This window comes from Dendrobates tinctorius, unplaced genomic scaffold (genome assembly GCF_039654945.1).
Source record: "Dendrobates tinctorius isolate UK_male_01 unplaced genomic scaffold, ASM3965494v1 ptg000040l, whole genome shotgun sequence".
NCBI classification, from domain to species: Eukaryota; Metazoa; Chordata; class Amphibia; order Anura; family Dendrobatidae; genus Dendrobates; species Dendrobates tinctorius.
The window spans coordinates 4,180,479-4,201,401 of record NW_027361708.1 but is presented as its reverse complement, the minus strand read 5'-3'; the positions used below and the strand labels follow the sequence as shown (position 1 = coordinate 4,201,401).

At 39.7% G+C, this 20,923-nt stretch overlaps 1 protein-coding gene across 1 annotated transcript; it reads right to left on the bottom strand.

The window, feature by feature from the left end:
• Nucleotides 1-2,527: 2,527 nt before the first annotated feature.
• On the bottom strand, nucleotides 2,528-12,713 carry LOC141088651 (pulmonary surfactant-associated protein A-like). Its single transcript, XM_073574795.1, has 4 exons — nucleotides 12,552-12,713; nucleotides 5,661-5,780; nucleotides 3,443-3,520; nucleotides 2,528-2,904 (listed from the first exon to the last, which is right to left on the bottom strand). The coding sequence occupies exons 1-4, from the start codon at nucleotides 12,682-12,684 to the stop codon at nucleotides 2,528-2,530; spliced, it is 708 nt and encodes a 235-aa protein (XP_073430896.1). The 5' UTR covers nucleotides 12,685-12,713.
• Nucleotides 12,714-20,923: the final 8,210 nt, after the last annotated feature.

Sequence of the window (20,923 nt, the reverse complement as noted above, 5' to 3'; positions counted from 1 at the left end):
CACCTCTCCCTATTGTAAGATCGGCAGAAGTAAGATGGAGGTCGGGGTTCACAGCCTTTTATACCCCCTGTGACGCCACACAAAGCCAGCCAATCACTTCAATGCCCTTCTCTAAGATGATGCTGACCGTTGCCTATGTCATTGCGTTGCCCACAGTGTGCGTCCGCCATCATTGGCTGAAAAAAGGCGCTGGAAGCATCATTTGAAACGCGACTTTGGCGCTCGGGTCGCCAACATCATGGCCGACCTCACGCTATGGTCGGGTTTCATTTCATGAAATCCTACTTTGGCGAAAGTCGGCGATTTTTGAAATTGACCGACCTGTTTTGCTCAACTCTAGTGTGCAGCCCTATAGATAACAATGTGCTTATGCATGTGAACGTGTCTCTGGTACATGTGAAAAGTGTCATCACATGTACCGAAAACACTAATGTGTGAAGGGGCCTAATGGGTATGGGGACTGAGAATGCTGATTTTTCAGCAACCTTAAAAATAATTTTGCCTGATGATTAGTGATGAGCGAGTATGCTTGTTACTCGAGTTTTCCGAGCATGCTCAGGTGTTCTCCGAGTGTTCTGGGTGTGCTCGGAGATCTAGTTTGTATCGCTGCAGCTGCATGATTTGCGGTTGCTGGACAGCCTGAATACACGTGTGGGATTTCCTAACAAACGGGAAATCCCCACATGTATTCAGGCTGCAAGCTGTCTAACAGCTGCAAATCATCAAAATCATCAAAATAAATCTCTGAGCACGCCCAGAATATTCAGAAAACACCCGAGCATGCTCAGAAAACTCGAGTAATGAGCATACTCGCTCATCACTACTGATGATAGATTTTACTTGTTCTTTGGATGATTGGTGGTCTCTTTAAAAAATTTGATAATTGGAAAACAAGTGTTGCTAGGAATGCACGTAGCAGCTTGTGTAAATGTGCTCTTAAAGGGTACAAAATACTTGCCATTCCCCAAGTGCCTGCATCCCACACTATGACTTTGTGTGCTTGCTTAAAAAAAGTTGCCTAAGACAAATAACATGCTGCGGATTTTAAAAAGATATTTGTACTGATTCATCCAAGCTTTCATACCAGAATTATAGGATAAAAACTTGTAAAAGTTGAAAATTTTTCGGCTGCTCAGCATAGCGCCAAAATTTAATGATTTTTGACGCTTTTGTGTCAGTCTCTTCCAGCTTCACTAAAATGGGCGGGGTTGTGTTGGAACAGGGAAATGGCGGGGTATGACACAACAGCTCATTTAATTCATGATGAGCTGTGATGTTCTACATTTTGAAAATCTTACTTCAGTCCCTTGCTTGATTAAGATTTCTGGCAAATCGTGATGTGGTTATGTGAGATTATGTGGACACAATGGCCCAAATTCAAAGTAATTGTAGATGAGGATGAATTTTGTAAGTTTCACAACAGAATCATCATCATTCCCTGTGTTTTCCATGAAGACTTTTCGGGCATTTAATCCTTCCTGGTGTTAATATTATTATTATTAATATTTATTTATATAGCACCATTGACTCCATGGTGCTGTACGTGAGAAGGGGTTACATACAAATTACAGATATCACTTGCAGTAAACAAACTAACAATGACAGACTGATACAGAGGGGAGAGGACCCTGCCCTTTCGGGCTTACATTCTACAGGAATGTTGTTGGATATTAGACTACAAAGATTCCACATCCATGGTGGCCAGGAAGGTTTCATATGGAGCATCACTTCTAGGGGAACATGCATTTGTACATATTGAACCTGTACAGCCTCTGCCTACAATGTACATCTTTTTATTGTAAGGAATTAGTAAATTCATGCATGATTATTTGCTTTGGACATATTTATTATATCATTATCCGCTTAAGACATAATCAAAACCTTTGAGTGTAATGTATTAAACTTATAAACTTTATTTTCTCTTAGCCTCAATCCCTTGATGACACCAGTCATGCTGGCGGAACTTGCCGGGGAGGCTTAGAGCAAATTTTAAACAGCACCAGGCAATGGATTTGGTATATAGGTAGTGGCCACACCTTGATCCATACGCCTATAACTGAATACAATATTAGGACAATGAGCTGCGTTTAGGACTTGAGTCCAACGAATAGTATATTAATGTCCTCTTTATACTAAGCTGACCAGTGCAAATTTTATTATTTATCATTTTCTTTAGTAGTTAAAATAAAAGTTATATTTTAGGTCTTTAGTTTGGGATTATTTGCCTTTTGGCAATTTGTTATTCACTTCTAGGGGAACCCACATTTGTACATATTAAACCTGTACAGCCTCTTTTTAATGTAAGGAATTATTAGATACATACAAGATTATTTACTATTGACATATTTATTATACCATTATCCCCTGAAGACATGACCTTTGAGTGTGATGTATTAAACTTATAAACTTTATCTGTTTTACAATACCATGACATGAGTTCATATTTGTTAATTTGAAGAGATTGAAAGCTGTAGGTTTGAGTTGGCAATAGCTTTATTTTTATACATCCATTATGTTATTTTTAGGCTTAAAACTCACATACAGTGAGACGATATTGGTTACATGCCTTGTCATTCCATGTGCCATCTGTAAACATTTCTACACAGTTTTCTTTCCCTTTCCCACTAGGCTCATTTTTCTTCCAGTTAGTGTAGTTCACATGCTGTCCATCCAAGTCCTGGAACTCTCCAGGTGTTGTCCCTTCAAGGATTCCCAAGTACGCATATCTGTTGTGCTGCTTTAAGATTTTCAGGATAGCATTGTTTTCAGCTTCATTTATCGGTGTAGCCATACTGCCGCCGAGATTTTCGCAAGTGGCCTTGGAAGTTTTAAAATCTACTTCTTTGCCATCTGTTGCCAGAATTTTTTCTTCCACATGCTGGATTTTTCCATCCAAGAATAAGACTAAAAATAAAGACAAGTAACAAGATTAATAACTTAATTTACATAAGATTACTGCGTTTTTTTTCCAAAGTATAGTAGGTTAGTCCATTAGCTCAATATGACGCATCAATATGTCAACGCTACGGACATTCTGTGTGGATGGAGCTGAGCTTCCCCACACATGGTCGATGCCAGCTATGTTACATAGTCGACAACTATCTTTAACAGCAGTGGCAGAAACTGAGCTCCAATCACAGCTGTTTACTATTTAGATGCTGTTGTTAAACATTTAAATGTCATTGGCCTTGATGTTTAGAAAACTGAATGGACAGATGTTCCTTCAGCTTTACTCTTAATCACTGTTGCCCCAACACTCTGCAGTAGTGAGCTGCGACACAGCAACTTTAAAGTGGTCGCGAGCATTAATGTACAGGAAAAATCTGTAATAGAGCCTTAATACTAGGAATCAGTATGGGAACTCTATAGTTTCAGAAATATACTATCAATTTATTTTCATCTATCTGTCATAAAATGTATATATGTATATATATGTACCCACCTCCCTCAAGTTTCTTTATGCGCTTGTTCATGTTAACTAGTTGATGCTGTAGCTCATCATCCATTGACGCAGGAAGGCCTTATGAATAGAACAATAGACATGGATGATAACTTGTTATAATATGGTTATATTATGTATATTAGAATTACAGGAAGAACAGTTGATTTTTACCCAGAATATTTCTGCATTATTGACATCATAAGCATTATTTGTGTCATGCCGTGCCGACATACTCACCCGGCCTCCGCTCCCACGCCGTCTCTGCATACTCACCCGGCCATCGCTCCCACGCCGCAGCCCCCCCACCACCCGACAGCCATGGAGGTCACCTCTGACAGGCGCGCAGCCGACACCGTCTCTGCATGCAATGCGCATGCGCCATAGGCCGCGGCCGCACCTCCCTTCTGCCTCTTGTGCTCCAGCTGTGCCCTGACTCGGAAGCACCCCCTGACCAATGGCAGACCAGACGGGGGAATATCAGGCCGCTTCCCCCTGAGGGAGGCGCCTGATCGTTCTGTTTTCTGGCACACTGGGCCCCGCTTCTTCGTGTGCTCTCTGCAGACTCACACTCCCGTTTTCGTGTTCTCCCTGCAGCAGCCTCGCAGTCCTGCTATCAGTCTCCCCTGCTGCACTCCAGTCCTGCCTCCAGTGTTGCTGCTCCATCCTGCTCCAGTCCTGCCGTCCTACTCCAGTCCTGTCTCCGGTGTTCCTGTTCCATCCTGCTCCAGTCCTGCCATCCTACTCCAGTCCTGTCTCCGGTGTTCCTGTTCCATCCTGCTCCAGTCCTGCCATCCTACTCCAGTCCTGTCTCCGGTGTTCCTGTTCCATCCTGCTCCAGTCCTGCTGTCCTACTCCAGTCCTGCCTCCGGTGTTCCTGTTCCATCCTGCTCCAGTCCTTCCATCCTCCTCTAATCCTGTCTCCTGTGTTCCTGCTCCAGCCATCCCTCCACGTTCCTGTCTACTCTCTTACTCCATTCCTGTTTCCTGTGTTCCAGATCCGTCCTGTCATTTACACTTCAGTCCCTCCACGTTCCAGTCTACAGTCTTACTCCACTCCTATCTCCTGTGTTCCAGCTCTGTCCTGCCATCTCCACTTCAGTCCCACACTCCTACTCCAGTCCATCCTGAGCCACCCCTCTTGGTACCGTCTACCGTGGTACTCAAACCCCTGGGCCTGCTCCTAACGGTCCCTGTATAGGGGTCGGTTCCACCTGGCAGCTCACCCGGGGTCCCTCGGTGCCATGGCCCAGAGGGTCCACTCCTGGAAATTCCGGCTCCAGACCAGCTACGCTAACAATTTGTGTCACCATAGAGTCCATCTTTTTTGGCAACATACCCTTAGTAGTGATTTTAGAAACTAGAAACTAGTTTACATTGCTTGTTACAATTAAAACTTAAATTTCCTACCATGTAGATCACACTCCTTACTAACACACAAGTAGAAGGCTCAAGAGAGCGTAAAGTCCCCCATACACAGTAGACTAAAGTTGGCCAAACCCACTAATATCAGCAGGGTCAGTCAAAAGTCTAATGTGTATGAAGACCTCATGTGTCTCCTCCAGCAAATGATGTTGAGGAAGAGAAGGATCCGGCTTGTTGGTTTTCCAACAGTAGATTACTTTGTTCTTTGGGAGATAAGTTGCAACCATAAGAGTCCCACTCCCTAGGTTAAAGGAAAACAATGGGAGGTATCATTCATGCACTGCTGAGATAGAATCCTTAAAATAAAAAAACGCTTATTAGAAAAGGTTTACAAGTCAACGTGTTTCAAGGTCAAGCTGGACCTCTTCATCAGGACAAACCTGGCTGTACTAGCTCAAAAAGGTTCTTCTACTCAATACTGAGCAAAGGATCTGAATACTTATGACCATGTGATATTTCAGTTTTTCTTTTTTAATAAATTTGCAAACATTTCTACATTTCTGTTTTTTTCAGTCAAGATGGGGTGCAGAGTGTATATTAATGAGAAAAAAAAACTTTTTTTGAATTTACCAAATGGCTGCAATGAAATAAAGAGTGACAAATTTAAAGGGGTCTGAATACTTTCCGTACCCATTGTATATACTGTATATACCTATTGGCAGTTTGGGGCCTTTAAGAGGATCAGTTCAAGATAATCAAAGCTTAAAAGAAAAAATCTCAATTTTTTTTAATGCAAGTAAATGTTTAAAAATGGTGCTTCAAAATAAAATAAATTAAAGTACACATATTATTTTACCAGGAGGTCCGATATCGCCCTTCATTCCTTGAATTCCTTGTACACCTGGTGATCCTGTTGGTCCTGTAAGTCCATCTCTTCCAGGTGGCCCTGTGTTTCCACCTGGTGGACCCATTGGTCCTGCAATGAGAAAGATAATTTTTAATTTACTTCTGAACAGCAATCAAACAAGCATTATTATCTCCAAAGCTTCTGTTACAGTATGTATTTACAGGGCTCCTAAGAATATTCTGCAGTTTCTGGAAGGATTATTTAATATTTCTCTTTTTAGTCAATGTTATAAAATATGTCTTCTATGAGATATGAGAACTTTGATAAAGATGTTATAAAATTCAAGCAACTGTAATTTTCTCTACATTGAAAAATATAATTACCGTAAAACTTAATTTATTAGATTAAAATATTACATTTATTTATCCATGGTTAAAACCACAGTAATTATGGCAGACATGTTTGTGAATATATACTGACCTAGTCATATGGACATTTAAATAAGCTTATATAGGTCTAAAGAGCAAAAAATGACGTTACAGAAACAAAGCTTGAAAAGCAACATGTAAAATCAGTAGTAGTAAATAATGCTGTGATGCTTAAGTATCCAGAAATCCTCTTTTCTAATATATAATGTTGTCTCTCAGCCTCTCCAGGTTTCAGAAAAATGTTCAGTACCATAGAGGATGAAAGAACTAAGCTTACCTTAATGAATATTTGTAAAAATATCTGGCAGGAGGTCACTCTATACCATATTGGTAGGATACAAAATTACATACATGATATACTTGAAAGTTAAAGAGGAATTCCTTGCAGAAATGTTAATCCCTAAACTTACCCAATTATGTTTGTAATGAAATTTAGATGTATTAACCTCTTCATGAATATAGACTGGTGCTGCCATAGATTTATGGTGGGTGGTCATGCAGGCATAGGGTCAGGGATTGGGGTGCTGACCACTTCCTCAGACCAGTGACATCATCAGTACCTGATTGCCTCCAGTCTCAATTATATTATCTCTACGTAAGCCAGTCCCTGGCTTTTTTTCTCCTAGATGCACACCTGTTACGCAACTAAGGGTAGCCGTAGGTCAAATAATGACTCTTACAGCTATGATGGCCTGTTTGCTAGACTAAGCCAGCCAGAAGTAGGGTCTAACATCCATTTTGTCAGTGCAAAGCTAACAGGTTTAATGCTTTGCACTTCATTAGACCATTGATCAGAGAAATACACTGCTCAAAAAAATAAAGGGAACACTAAAATACCACATCCTAGATATCTCTGAATGAATTGCATCGTGGAATGTGTTCAGAACAATAAAACAAAACAATTATCAATGTAAATCAAAATGAATATCCCATGGAGGTCTGGATTTGGAATGATACTCAAAATCAAAGTGGAAAATCAAATTACAGGCTGATCCAACTTCAGTTGAAATGCCTCATGACTAGGAAAAGATGCTCAGTTTTGTGTGTGGCCTCCACGTGCCTATATGACCTCCTTACTGTACAATGCCTGGGCATGCTCCTGATGAGGCGGCGTATAGTCTCCTGAGGGATCTCCTCCCAGACCTGGACTAAAGCATCCGCCAACTCCTGGACAGTCTGTGGTGCAACGTGACATTGGTGGATGCAGCGAGACATGATGTCCCAGATGTGCTCACTCGATTTCAGGCCTATGGAATGGGCGGGCCAGTCCATAGCTTCAATGCCTTCATCTTGCAGGAACTGCTGACACACTCCAGCCACATGAGGTCTGGCATTGTCCTGCATTAGGAGGAACCCAGGGCCAACCGCACCAGCATATGGTCTCACAAGGGGTCTGAGAATCTCATCTCGGTACCTAATGGCAGTCAGGCTACCTCTGACGAAAACATGGAGGGCTGTGCGGCCCTCCAAGTAAATGCCACCCCACACCATTACTGACCCACTGCCAAACTGGTCATGCTGAAGGATGTTGCAGGCAGCAGATCGCTGTCCACGGCATCTCCAGACTATGTCATGTCTGTCACATGTGCTCAGTGTAAACCTGCTTTCATCTGTGAAGAGCACAGGGTGCCAGTGGCAAATTTGCCAATCCTGGTGTTCTGTGACAAATGCCAAGCATCCTGCACAGTGTTGGGCTGTGAGCACAACCCTCATCTGTGGACGTCGGGCACTCAGACCATCCTCATGGAGTCGGTTTCTAACCGTTTGTGCAGACACATGCACATTTGTGGCCTGCTGGAGGTCATTTTGCAGGGCTCTGGCAGGGCTCCTCCTGTTCCTCCTTGCACAAAGGCTGAGGTAGCAGTCCTACTGCTGAGTTGTTGCCCTCCTACGGCCCCCTCCACATCTCCTGGTGTACAGGCCTGTCTCCTGGTAGCACTTCCAGCCTCTGGACACTACGATGACAAACACAGCAAACCGTCTTGCACAGCTCACATTGATGTGCCATCCAGGATGAGCTTATAGTTTAATGGAACTTTTTTTATGGATTTAGTGTGCTGCTTGACATGACAGACAATTACTCGTGCATTAACAGATCGATGTTTTATTCATATTCCCAACACGTTTCGAAGTACAAATCACTTCTTCCTCAGGGGATGATATAACATCCTGGATGAGCTGCACTACCTGAGCCACTTGTGTGGGTTGTAGAGTCCGTCGCATGCTACCACGAGTGTGAAAGCACAACCAACATTCAAAAGTGACCAAATCATCAGCCAGAAAGTATTGGTACTGAGATGTGGTCTGTGGTCCCCACCTGCAGAACCACTCCTTTATTGAGGGTGTCTTGATAATTGCCAATAATTTCCATCTGTTGTTTATTCCATTTGCACAACAGCATCTGAAATTGATTGTCAATGAGTGTTGCTTCACAATTTGGACAGTTTGATTTCACAGAAGTTTGATTTACTTGGAGTTATATTCTGTTGTTTGTGTTCCCTTTATTTTTTTGAGCAGTGTATAAGTTGATGTCCAGCAGGTAAGTGAATAAGAAAATAAATTTAAAAATATTAAAATAGACATAAAATGAAGAACAGAAAAAGTCCCAAAAAAAATTACATCGATTAGTAAGCATTTTTATGTTAAACAAAAATAAACAAAAAAATTTACACATAGTTGGTATCGTCGAGTTTGGAACAACTTGATCAATAAAAATTTCACTTTTTCACCTCTACAATGTACACCTTAAAAATACTTAAAAAGGTGGGAAAATTAAGTTTTTTCATTTTTTCATATTGCCAAACAAAGTGAAATAACATGCAATCAAACAGTTGTATGTTAATAGTAATGCTATCCCTAAAAATATTGTTTTGTAATACAAAAAAACAAGTTACCACTCGGCTCCATTAATGGAAAAAAAGGCTAGTTCTCAGCCAATAGCAATGCAAAACCAAATGATTTTTTCTGCAAAATGTTTTAAGTCTGTAGTTATACTACATGGTGAATGTCATAAACCCTCCTAAAAAAAAAAACTCCTGAATTGCTGTTTTTGCTCCTTAACCTTCCAAAAATTGAACAAGAAAGAGATCAAAAAATGACATGTAACCCAAAAAGGCACTGTAGAACCTTCAACTAATTAAAAAAAATCCCTCACATTATTCTGTTTGTTGAAAAAATAGAAAAAATATAGGTCTCAAATTATTTGTAGAAAAGTGTCTGAAGTATGTTAATTAGTGATGAGCGAGTATACTCGTTGCTCGGGTTTTCAAGAGCATGCTCTGGCATCCTCCTAGTATTTGGGCGTGCTCGGAGATTTAGTTTTCTTCGCCTCAGCTACATGATTTGCGACTGCTAGACAGCTTGAATACATGTGTGGAATGCCTGTTTGTTAGGGAATTCCCACATATATTCAGCCTGTCTACAAGTCGCAAATCATGCAGATAAGACGATGAAAACTAAATCTCCGAGCTCGCTAAAATACTCAGAGGACATCCGAGCATGCTCAGGAAAATCCTAGCAATGAGTATACTCGCTCATCACTAATGTTAATCCCTTCACCCCCAAGCCTGTTTTCACCTTTATGACCAGGTCAAATTTTAAAATTCTAACCAGTGTCATTTTATGTGGTAATAACTCTAGAATGCTTCTAAAGATCCCACTGATTCGGAGAAAGTTTTTTGAGATATATTGTCCTTCATGATAGTGGTAAATTTGTTTGATATATGAGTTGCATTTATTTGTTAAACAAAACAGAAATTTGACATCAAAATTTTGAAAATTTAGCAATTTTCAAAATTAAATTTTTATGCACTTAAATCAGAGAGTTATGTCATACAAAATAGTTAATAAGTAACATTTCCCACATCTCTGCATCAACACAGATTTTGAAACGTAATTTTTTTTGTTAAGAAGTTAAAAAGGTTAAAAGTTGTCCAGCATTTCCTTTTTCCAACTAAATTTACAAAATCATTTTTTTCATGGACCTCATCACATTTGAAGTGAATTTGGGGGGCCTATATGACAAAAAATACCCAAAAGTAGCACCATTCTAAAAACTGCACTCCTAAAAGTCCTCAAAGCTACCTTCAATAAGTTTAAACCTTCGGTTGCTTCACAGGAATTAATGAAACGTGAAAGGAAAAAAATAAACATTTTACTTTTTTCACAAAAAATTTATTTTAGGCACTATTTTTTTATTTTCATGAGGGTAACAGGAGAAACTGAACCCCAAAATTTGATGTGCAATTTCTCCTGAGTATGTAAATTCCTCATATGTGGGGGAAAACTACTGTTTAGCGGCACAGTAGGGCTTGGAAGGGAAAGAGTTCCATTTGACTTTTTAAAGGTAAAGTTGGCTAGATCATCAGCTGAAGCCATGTCATGTTGGAGTGCGAGTAATGTGACTAAAATGTGGAAACTCCCAGATATGACCACATATATTAAAAAGTAGACCCCTCAAAGAATTTATCTAGGTGTTTGGTGAGCACTTTGAACTCCCAGGTGCTTCACAGAAGTTTATAACGTTGAACTGAATTTTCCCACAAAAATGTTGGTTTTGCCCACAGATTTTTCATTTTCACAGGGATAACAAGAGCAAAATGGACCATATAATTTGTTGCACAATTTCTCCTGAGTACACTGATACCCCATATGTGATCAAAAGCTACTTTTGAGGCACAGTGCAAAGCTTAAAAAGGAAAAAAAAGCCAAATTGGAGTTCATGCTTTGCTGAACTAGTTCGAGGGTACCATGTCACATTGGAAGAGTCCCTGAGGTGCCAGAACAGGAGAAACCCCCCATAAGTGATGTCATTTTACAAATCACACCTCTCAATGAATTCATCTATGGTTGCAGTGTTGACACCACACGTATCTTACAGAAATTTATACATACAGTATATTGGGTGGTGAAGAAAGAATAATTACATTTAACCTCTAAAAAATTTTTTATCCCAAAATGTTTAAATTTTATAAGGGTTAATAGAAAAAAATAGACTTATTAGTTTGCTGTGCAATTTTACATGAGTATGCCAACACCCTACATGTAATTGGGAACTACTTTTGAAACACAGTGCAAAACTCAGAAGGGAGGGAACCTCCACAAACTACACCTCTCAAGGGCGCAGTGATCATATTAACACCACTGGTGTGTCACAAAATTTTATGCCATTGGGCAGTGAAGAAAAAATAGTTGCATTTTTACCACAAAAATGTTGTTTTACCCCCACATTTTCCATTTTCACACAGGGAAATGGGTAAAAATGGCACCAAAATTTGTCACACAATTTCTGCTGAATATGGGCATACCCATACTGTATGTGTCTGTACAGTACTACTTAACTACACAACGACACTCGTGAGGGACGGAGCACTATTTGTTTCAGGGAACACAGATTTTTCTAGAATAGTTTGCAAACTTCATATACAAAGCCCCTAGGTCCTAGAAGAGAAAAATACCACCCTCAGTTGACCCCATTTTTTAAATTATACCTCTTCTGGAATTTATCTATGGGTGTAGTGATGATATAACTCCATGGATGTTTTCCAGAAACAAGCAGCAGAGAATGTTGCTGAGTGAAATTTGCTATTGTAGTGCCCAGTAAGTTGTAGTTCCCAGTACCTTATGCCCAGCTTGTACTTCTGTAGACATGCACCCTTAATTTAGGTAGGCTCTCATCGATACAGAAATGCCAAACATGTGGATGCTAAATGTGGTTTTGATACACTGTGGATTTGGGAGTGCAGAATTCTCTGGAATTCTATTGGGGGGTGAGAAGCCATAGTACTTTTCCAGAGCCTTTGTACTACCAGTAATGTGGAAGCCCCCTATTTTTCAAAAACCAGATGATGGACCTGAGTGGGGACTTGCTTTTTTGTGGATCAAGTTGAAGTTATTATTGGGAACATTTTGCATAAATTTGGGATCATTTGACTTCACGGATGTTTTTCAGAAACAAGTAGCAGTGGATGCTGATGAGTGAAAATTGCAAATCTGCTATTGTAGTGTCTGAACATTGTAGGGCCCAGTACATTGTAGTGATCAGTATTTTATGCCTAGTTTGTGCTTCTGGATGTGCATGTGAATTACAAAAATATCCGCATGTTGGCAAATGCCGATGTGTGTATAATTTGAGTAGTTCCACTCAAATTCATTCACTAATCTCTAAATGTGGAGCCTTGAGCTACTACCACCACGATTGTCCTGAAACTCTGTAGGCTTACATTATTACATTATAAAAGTGAACCCTGGTCCACACATAAACCACTGGTGGAGTTGGAATTGAAATCACATGACTTAGACGAGGACTAGAGTGGTGCTAGATACTGGGCAAGACTGTGATTAGTAAATATTTTAATACCACTATACTAAACTGCATACATAGTTAAAAAAGGTTATGGGATAACATTTTTGTCGGGAGTGCTCTTTGATAGAATGCTGTAAAAAAAAAAAAATAATAATGTAAGGTTCTTACCAGTTACACCTGTATCTCCTTTCATACCATCCCTGCCATCTCTTCCTGGAAGACCATTCTGTCCCGGTGTTCCTGGAATCCCAGGTGCTCCTGCACATTTATCGGATGACTGAGCATAACATGTCACTAGCATAATTGTGACAAATAGTGACAGCTGGAAATACATTTTACTGGGCTACCTGTAATGTGAACGTCACGTCAATTAAATCTGATAGTTTCATGACACATTATTAGTAAACTTGTTTGAAAACTGTGGATGTAAGAGCCAGGAACGAATATACTATATGTTTAACATTGCCTACAACTGTGCAGGTAAATGATCTCATTGTTAGGCCATGTTCACACGTTCAGTCAATATGTGACATCAGTATTTGTAAGCCAAAAGCAGGAGTGCATGAAAAATACAGAAGTGGTGACGTGTTTCTAACATACTTGTTCCACTCCTGATTTTGGCTTAAAAATACTGATGTGATATACTGACCAAATACTGAACGTGTGAATGTGGCTTTAGGGTATGGTCATACTAGCATATAGAAAAAATTGGTCCGATTCCCATCCAGGAAAGTGGGATGATTTTTTTCTTACTTGCAATCCATGTTCTTTCTGTATCAATCCATTTTTTTTCTCAGCAGCTGTTGATCATTTACAGGACCCGGCATCATTGAATAATATTGGTCCGAGTGCAATCCTATTTCTTATTGGATTGCACTAATCCGATTTAAGCGCTACAGTGAGCAAGCCCTATGTCTAAAAGCAGCTTTATATTGTACGTTAGATTTCTATTAAGGGACCAAACTAATTTATTGTGATGTACCAATTACTGATGAAGTGTTAGAGAGACATAAGTGGCTGCATCATGATAAAATATTCAAATGTCGAGAGCCATATTGCGGCACCGTACCTGTCTGCTTAGCTTATTACGTCTGCCTAGAGTACACTTCTGATATGCCATAGGCTATGACTATGCACACAGTTGAATCTGTCTCAGGAATATGCCTAGCTAGTGCCAAAAAACAGGATGCTTAAAAATAGTGTTAACCTGACCTGAAAATGGAAAAATAAATATAAAACTTGAAACAAAAAAATTGTAAATCATGCAGAAGAATTAAACTTTATTTTTCATAATAATTCTAGAACGCTACCTATTTTAGACATTCAGCTATTAGTTTTACTTTACTACATATTGAGCTTATTTTTATATTTTTTTTAATCTATTTCATTGTTCTAGTATCAAAAATGATAAAAATATATTTTTAAATAAAAATAAAAGTTACTAAATTAAAATAACTTATTGTAGGAGTAAAATACAGCATTAAGTTAACCATCATATAGGGTATATTACCGGTATTTTTGTAGGTTACATGGATTTAAAGAAATAGCATACCTTGTTAAAATGAATGATGAATAAGATTATACTTGCTGTCACCTTGAATGATGAATGAGAGGGCGATGGCAGTCCCCATTTTTATAGTGAATTAGGACCTCATTGTGGAGAAGTAGACACTCCATAGCTTTGTTATCAGTCATTTCCATGGTTCCACTTAACCACAAGTGTGTTATGCAATATGAAATCTCTCTACAAATTGACAGTTTTCTTAAGAAGGGCCAGCTAATATGAATGGTATTTGGTAGCAAAATATTGCATTATTTAAATACTGAATATAAAAGAATATTAGGAACTCTCTCCACTGTCAAATATTTTATGTATTATTTACATATTTAGTAGTGATAATTATTCATATCTCCTACATATTTCTAGATTTTATTATTCATCCATGTACATAGTTGCAATCAAAAGTATTCAACCACCACTGAAACCAAAATAACAAGTGGTCTCTAGAAATTCAACACATAATGACGCTTTTAATGACTACGTCAGTATCAAAATTCTACAACCTCTTCAATAAAAGAGTCTTTAGTGATTAGTAAAAAACTGAACTGCTGCTCTATCATAATGTGTAGCCAGTAGTGATGAGCGAACGTGCTTGGATAAGGTGTTATACTGGTATGCTAAACGACTGACTTTGGCGTGCTCGAATAATATGTTCGAGTCCCCACAGCTGCATGTCAGACGGCTGTTAGATAGCCACAACACATGCAGGGATTGTCTAACAAGCAGTCAATTATCTGCATATGTTTCAGCTGTCAAACAGCCGCGAGACAAGCAGCTGCGGAGACTTGAACATATTTTTCGAGCACGCCAAAGTCAGTCAGTTAGCACATGAGCATATTCATATAACTTTGACAGAGAACACAGCATGTGTTCGAAACGCGTTGCTGCGTTACTTGGGTGCCATGTAATTTAATTCTATTTTTTACAATTTTGTAATAAAGTAAGCCTTTTTATCAGCTGGACTCAATTCCACATTTTTCATTGAATCGTCAAGTTGTCCACTTGGAGTCCGTGCTGTCACTCACTGGTATGATAAGCTGGTATTTTCTCTCTTTTTTATACTCATATAACACCTTATCTGAGCACATTCATTTTAATAGCCATAATACAAGCTTCTGGTAGCATTGCTCATGAATCTTGGCCCATTTCCCATGAACAATGGCTTCCAGTTCACAAAATTTCTTTTGCTTGCATGCTGTACATAAGCCTTCTTTGAATTACTTCAAAGATTCAGGTGACAGTGAAGGTCATTTCAAAATTTTCTAGGATGTCTTCTAAAACCAAGCCTTAATGTAAGGTGAACAGAGGTATAACTAGAGTCCTTTGGACCACGGGGTAAAATTTGGACCACTGCCTCCACTTGCATGTTGGTAAGATGTAAGGGCCTCTGTAGCATTCTCGATCCTTTAAAAACATATCCATTCACACCCCATAAAAAGGAATACAACAAGATACATCTACTATGTTATGGCAAAGCTAATCTAATCATAAATCATATAAAGGGAGTAAAAATCGCAGTATGACCATATATGATCCCAAAATAAAGCCTGAAAATAACCAATATCTAGTTACTGAATAAAATCCACTACTTGAAGACCAGAATACCAATAATACATCATACAAGGGACAAAAACAGACCCACTGTGACCAAGCCAAATATTACCACCACAGTGATCAAATAATAACACCATACTGATCATTAACAAAAAAACTATAGTAATAACATTAATATTACCATTAGTGACAATTATATATAAAATCTCTGTAAATTATGTAAGCATATAAAGAAGTCATAGAATCATAGAATCATAGAATCATAGAATCGTAGAGTTGGAAGGGACCTCCTGGGCCATCTGGTCCAACCCCCTGCTCAAAGCAGGATTCGCTAAATCATCCCAGTCTGATGTCTGTCCAGCCTCTGTTTGAAGACTTCCATTGAAGGAGAACTCACCACTTCTCGTGGCAGCTTGTTCCACTCATTGATCACTCTAACTGTCAAAAAGTTTTTTCTAGTATCTAATCTGTGTCTCCTCCCATTCAGTTTCATCCCATTGCTTCTAGTCTTTCCTTGGGCAAATGAGAATAAAGTTGATCCTTCTACAATGTGACAGCCCTTTAGATATTTGTAGACAGCTATTAAGTCTCCTCTCAGTCTTCTCTTTTGCAAACTAAACATTCCCAAATCCTGCAACCTTTCCTCATAAGACAGGGTTTGCAGACCGGTCACCATTCTGGTCGCTCTTTTCTGAACTTGCTCCAGTTTGTTGATGTCTTTTTTAAAATGTGGTGCCCAAAACTGGACACAATATTCCAGATGAGGTCTGACCAAAGAGGAGTAGAGGGAAATAATGACTTCACGTGATCTAGACTGTATGCTTCTGTTAATACATCCTAGAATCGCATTTACCTTTTTTGCTGCTGCATCACACTGTTGACTCATATTCAGTCTGTGATCTATTAGTATACCCAAGTCTTTTTCACATGTGCTGTTGCTTAGCCCTATTCCTCCCATTCTGTATATGCTTTTTTCATTTTTATTGCCCAGATGTAGTACTTTGCATTTTTCCCTGTTAAAAACCATTCTGTTAGTTGCTGCCCACTTCTCCAGTTTATTTATATCTTTTTGAATCCTCTCTCTCTTCTCTAGTATTAGCTATCCCTCCTAGCTTTGTGTCATCAGCAAATTTAATCAGTTTACCCGCAATTCCTTCATCTAAATCATTGATAAAGATGTTGAACAATACAGGGCCCAGGACAGAGCCCTGTGGTACCCCACTTGAGACATTCATCCAACTGGATGTGCAGCCATTTACGACCACTCTTTGGGTCCGATCACTAAGCCAGTTATGAATCCACCTAACAGTTGCCTTGTCCATTCCATACTTAGTCATTTTTTCAATAAGGATTGTATGAGATACTTTGTCAAATGCTTTGCTGAAGTCAAGATATACTATATCTACAGCATTTCCTTGATCCACCCAATCAGTGATTCCATCATAGAAGGAAATTAAGTTAGTCTGACATGACTTATTAGTTACAAACCCATGCTGACTCTGTTTAATCACTTCATTCTTATCCAGGTACTGACATACATGTTGTTTAATAATTTGTTCAAAGATCTTTCCTGGTATAGAAGTCAGACTCACCGGCCTATAGTTGCCTGGGTCCACCTTCTTCCCCTTTTTGAAGATAGGAACAACATTTGCTCTTCTCCAGTCTTCTGGGACTTCTCCTGTTCTCCAAGAATTTTCAAAGATTATGGAGAGGGGTTCAAAAATTTCTTCTGCTATCTCCTTCAGTACTCTGGGGTGTAATTCATCTGGACCTGGAGACTTGAATTCATTTAGGTTAGCTAAGTGTTTCCTCACTATCTTTCTATTTATAGATATCCTGGATTCTTCTATACCCTTAATAGGACAGTGAAGAACAGTTGATGTTACGTTTCCTTTCTGAGAGAAAACAGATGCAAAATAGGAATTTAAAAGTTCGGCCTTCTCAACATCCTGTCTTACCATTTCATCATTTTCATCCTGTAAAAATCCTATAGCATCTTTGACTTTTCTTTTACTTTTGACATATCCCCAAAATCCTTTATTATTGCATTTGACATCTCTTGCAAGCCTCAATTCATTGTCAGCTTTAGTTAATCTGATTTGTGCCCTGCAGGTTCTGCAGACAGCATTATATTCTTCTTTAGATATGCCTCCCTCTTTCCATTTTATAAACATTTTTTTATTCCTTTTTAGCATGTGCTTAAGTTCTGTTTTCATCCATCCTGGTTTCCTTAAATGCTTCCTATTCTTCCCTCTTTTCGGAATTGTTAACAATTGCGCTTTGAGAATTTCATTTTTCAAGATTTCCCATCCTTCCTGGACATTTTTGTCTTTAAGGATATCCAGCCATTGGATCCCTCCAATTCTCTTTCTGAATCCCTTAAAATCTGCCTTTCTGAAATCTAACCTTGACGTCTGAGTCTTCACAGGTCTTCCTCCTCTAGTAATCCAAAATTCTAAAATAGCATGGTCGCTACCTCCTAGGGTCCCAGCCACTTTTACCTCCTCAACCATTTCCTCCCTGTTTATAAGGATTAGATCCAAGGTAGCAGTTCCCCTTGTTTTCTCCCCTACCTTTTGGAAGATAAAGTTGTCAGCAAGAGAGGATAACAATTTCCTTGACTAGTTAGTTTTGCCTGAGAGAGATTCACAACAAATGTCTGGATAGTTGAAATCTCCCATGACAACTATGTCATATTTTTTGGAGAACTTGGCCATTTGATGCATAAAGAATTCATCCATATCTTCAGCTTGCACAGGCGGCCTGTAGTAAATGCCTACAATGGTGTCCTTTCCATTGTTCTGTCCTTGTATTCTTACCCAAACAGTTTCCACAGAACTCCCAGTCTCTGAAGCTTCAATCTCTGTGCAGATATACGCGTTTCTAACATACAATGCGACACCCCCTCCTCGTTTATCAAGTCTGTTTCTTGCAAATAAGTTGTATCCTTCTAGTCTTGTATTCCAATCATGTGTATCGTCCCACCAAGTTTCAGTGATTCCAATGACATCATATTCCTTTTCCTGTGTTAGTAGTTCCAATTCTCCTTGTTTTTTGCCCATGCTTTGTGCATTAGTATAGAAACATTTTAGTTTGTGATTGGTTTCTCTTTCTCCAATATTTTTATTAATTAGATTCTTTCGTCTTTGTTCTTCCTTTCCACTTCTAATAGCAGAGTTCTCAATAGCGTTTGTCAGGTGTATGGCTTTTTCTGGTCTTTTGCTTCCCTTCCCACGTTGTTCTAGTTTAAAGCTCTCCTTACAAGTGTAGCAAGGCGACTTCCAAATACATGTTTTCCAGTCTTCGTAAGGTGCACCCCATCTCTAGCAAGCAGTCCATCGTAAAGGTAATTCACTCCGTGATCCATGAATCCAAATCGTTGCTGACGGCACCATTGACGTAGCCAGTTGTTCACCTGCAGAATCTTATTCCACCTCCTTGTTCCATGGCCATCCACTGGGAGGATGGAAGAGAAGACCACCTGCGCTCCCAGTTCTTTCACTTTCTTGCCTAAGTCTTCAAAGTCTCTGCAGATGTTTTCCAGGTCGTTTCTTGCGGTGTCATTTGTCCCCACATGTAGTAGCAGGAATGGGTAGTCATCTGTAGGTCTGAAGAGTCCTGATATCCTGTCAGACACATCTTTAAATTTTGCACCTGGAAGACAGCACATTTCTCTTGACGTTATATCCGGTCTGCAGATAGCGGCCTCTGTGCCTCTCAAAAGGGAATCCCCCATGACCACCACTCTCCGTTTCTTCTTCACAACATTTTTCTTTCTCCATCCAGGAGGACTCTGAAGGCGTAGAAGGTTGCTGTTTGTGGGCAAAGTCTTATCCTGATGTATTTCTTTATCGTTTTCCTGCGTGAGAGCCTGGTCCTGGTTCCTGAGCAGTATGGGTGCTGACTGCCTCCTGATCCTCCTGCTTCTCTGGGTCACATGTCTCCATTCCTCTGTTTCTTCAGGTGCACTTCGAATTTCTTCTCTTTCTGTAACATGAAGAGATAATTCTGCTCTGTCTAAGAACTCTTCCCCTTCCTTAATGATCTTCAACGTAGCTAACCTCTCTTCGAGATTTTGTAACTTTTCCTCCAACAGGGACACAAGCTTGCATTTGTGGCATGTGAAGTTTGGCTTTTCCACTGGTATGTCTGTGAACATGTAGCAAGAAATGCAGCTCACCAAATGGCTCCTGGCCTCTTCCATATTGAGATTTCTTAAAAACGATGAAAGATGAGCCAAATTCTCTCGGCGCGCGGTTTTCCGAATTCCTCTTTTCAGCTGCAACAGCCAAAACCCAGTGATTGTTGAGCTCGCGGAGACTCTTCACTTATCCCAGAAGGCACTGGGAATATGCAAATGATCTCCTCAAGACTCTTCCCCTGGAAGTCAATTTTAGTTTATTCCTATTTAAGCATATAGATTAAGTGTACAGGTAATAGAGTAATGTCTTCAAATAAAATTATTAATCCGGTACAGACTACTATGACTTTTTCCAGTCATAATTTAGCTCTACAGAAAGTAACTCACAGACTTATGGTTGTTCTCCTTTTAGAGCTCCCATTTTTCCCGCCACTTATGCACTGAACCAAATGGAGAAAATAAGAGTATTCTTAAAAATAAAATATATTACAGTAGTGATGTCTCCCTTTGTGACCCCCTCACATTAGAAGTGCCCTAACCTGTGTTCTTCACACAGGATTAATGCATATATCCCATTTTGTCACTTTGTTCAAAACTAAAATTTCTCTTTGTGACACCATGTAGTAGTAATGTTCATATTTGTGCTCAGATAGAACTATACAATAATGCCTGGGCCACAAAAGGGAATATTATTAAAGTACCCCAATTTGGAGTAATAATGTCCCGCTTTCTGGCCTTCATACAGTAATATTGTCCCCTAATCGGTCACATACAGTAATAGTATCCCCAAATGGCTCTATAAAACAATACTGTATTTCAATTTCACCAATAAACTAATATTTGTAATGCTAGTGGCCGGGGTTCCTGAGTGTCCCCTATTCCTACTCCTGGCAGGGACATGGCATACTCAGCAACCCAGTTCCATGGCGTGTAACCGCTCTCTGTTATGCTACCTACTGCCATGGTTCACCTGGTCTTGTACACGCCACACGCCATGTCTCCCAGCAGTGTGCCTAGTGCACACTTTGGAAAGGCCCCCAGCCGATATCTAAGAGGCATTAAGTATATAAGTCAAACTCCCTAGTTGGAAGGTTCCTGAGCAACCCCTGTAGTTTCCCTACTGTGTGTGCACAGCAAGTTTGTGTTAGTGCATGTATCTGAACCTGAAACTGCACTGGCAGATCCTGAACATCAAGCCGTATTGGTGGTCCCTGAAACTCAAACCACATAGGAGGTCCCTGGCCCCTGACACCGCTTTGGCAGTACCTGAACCCTGAAGCTGCA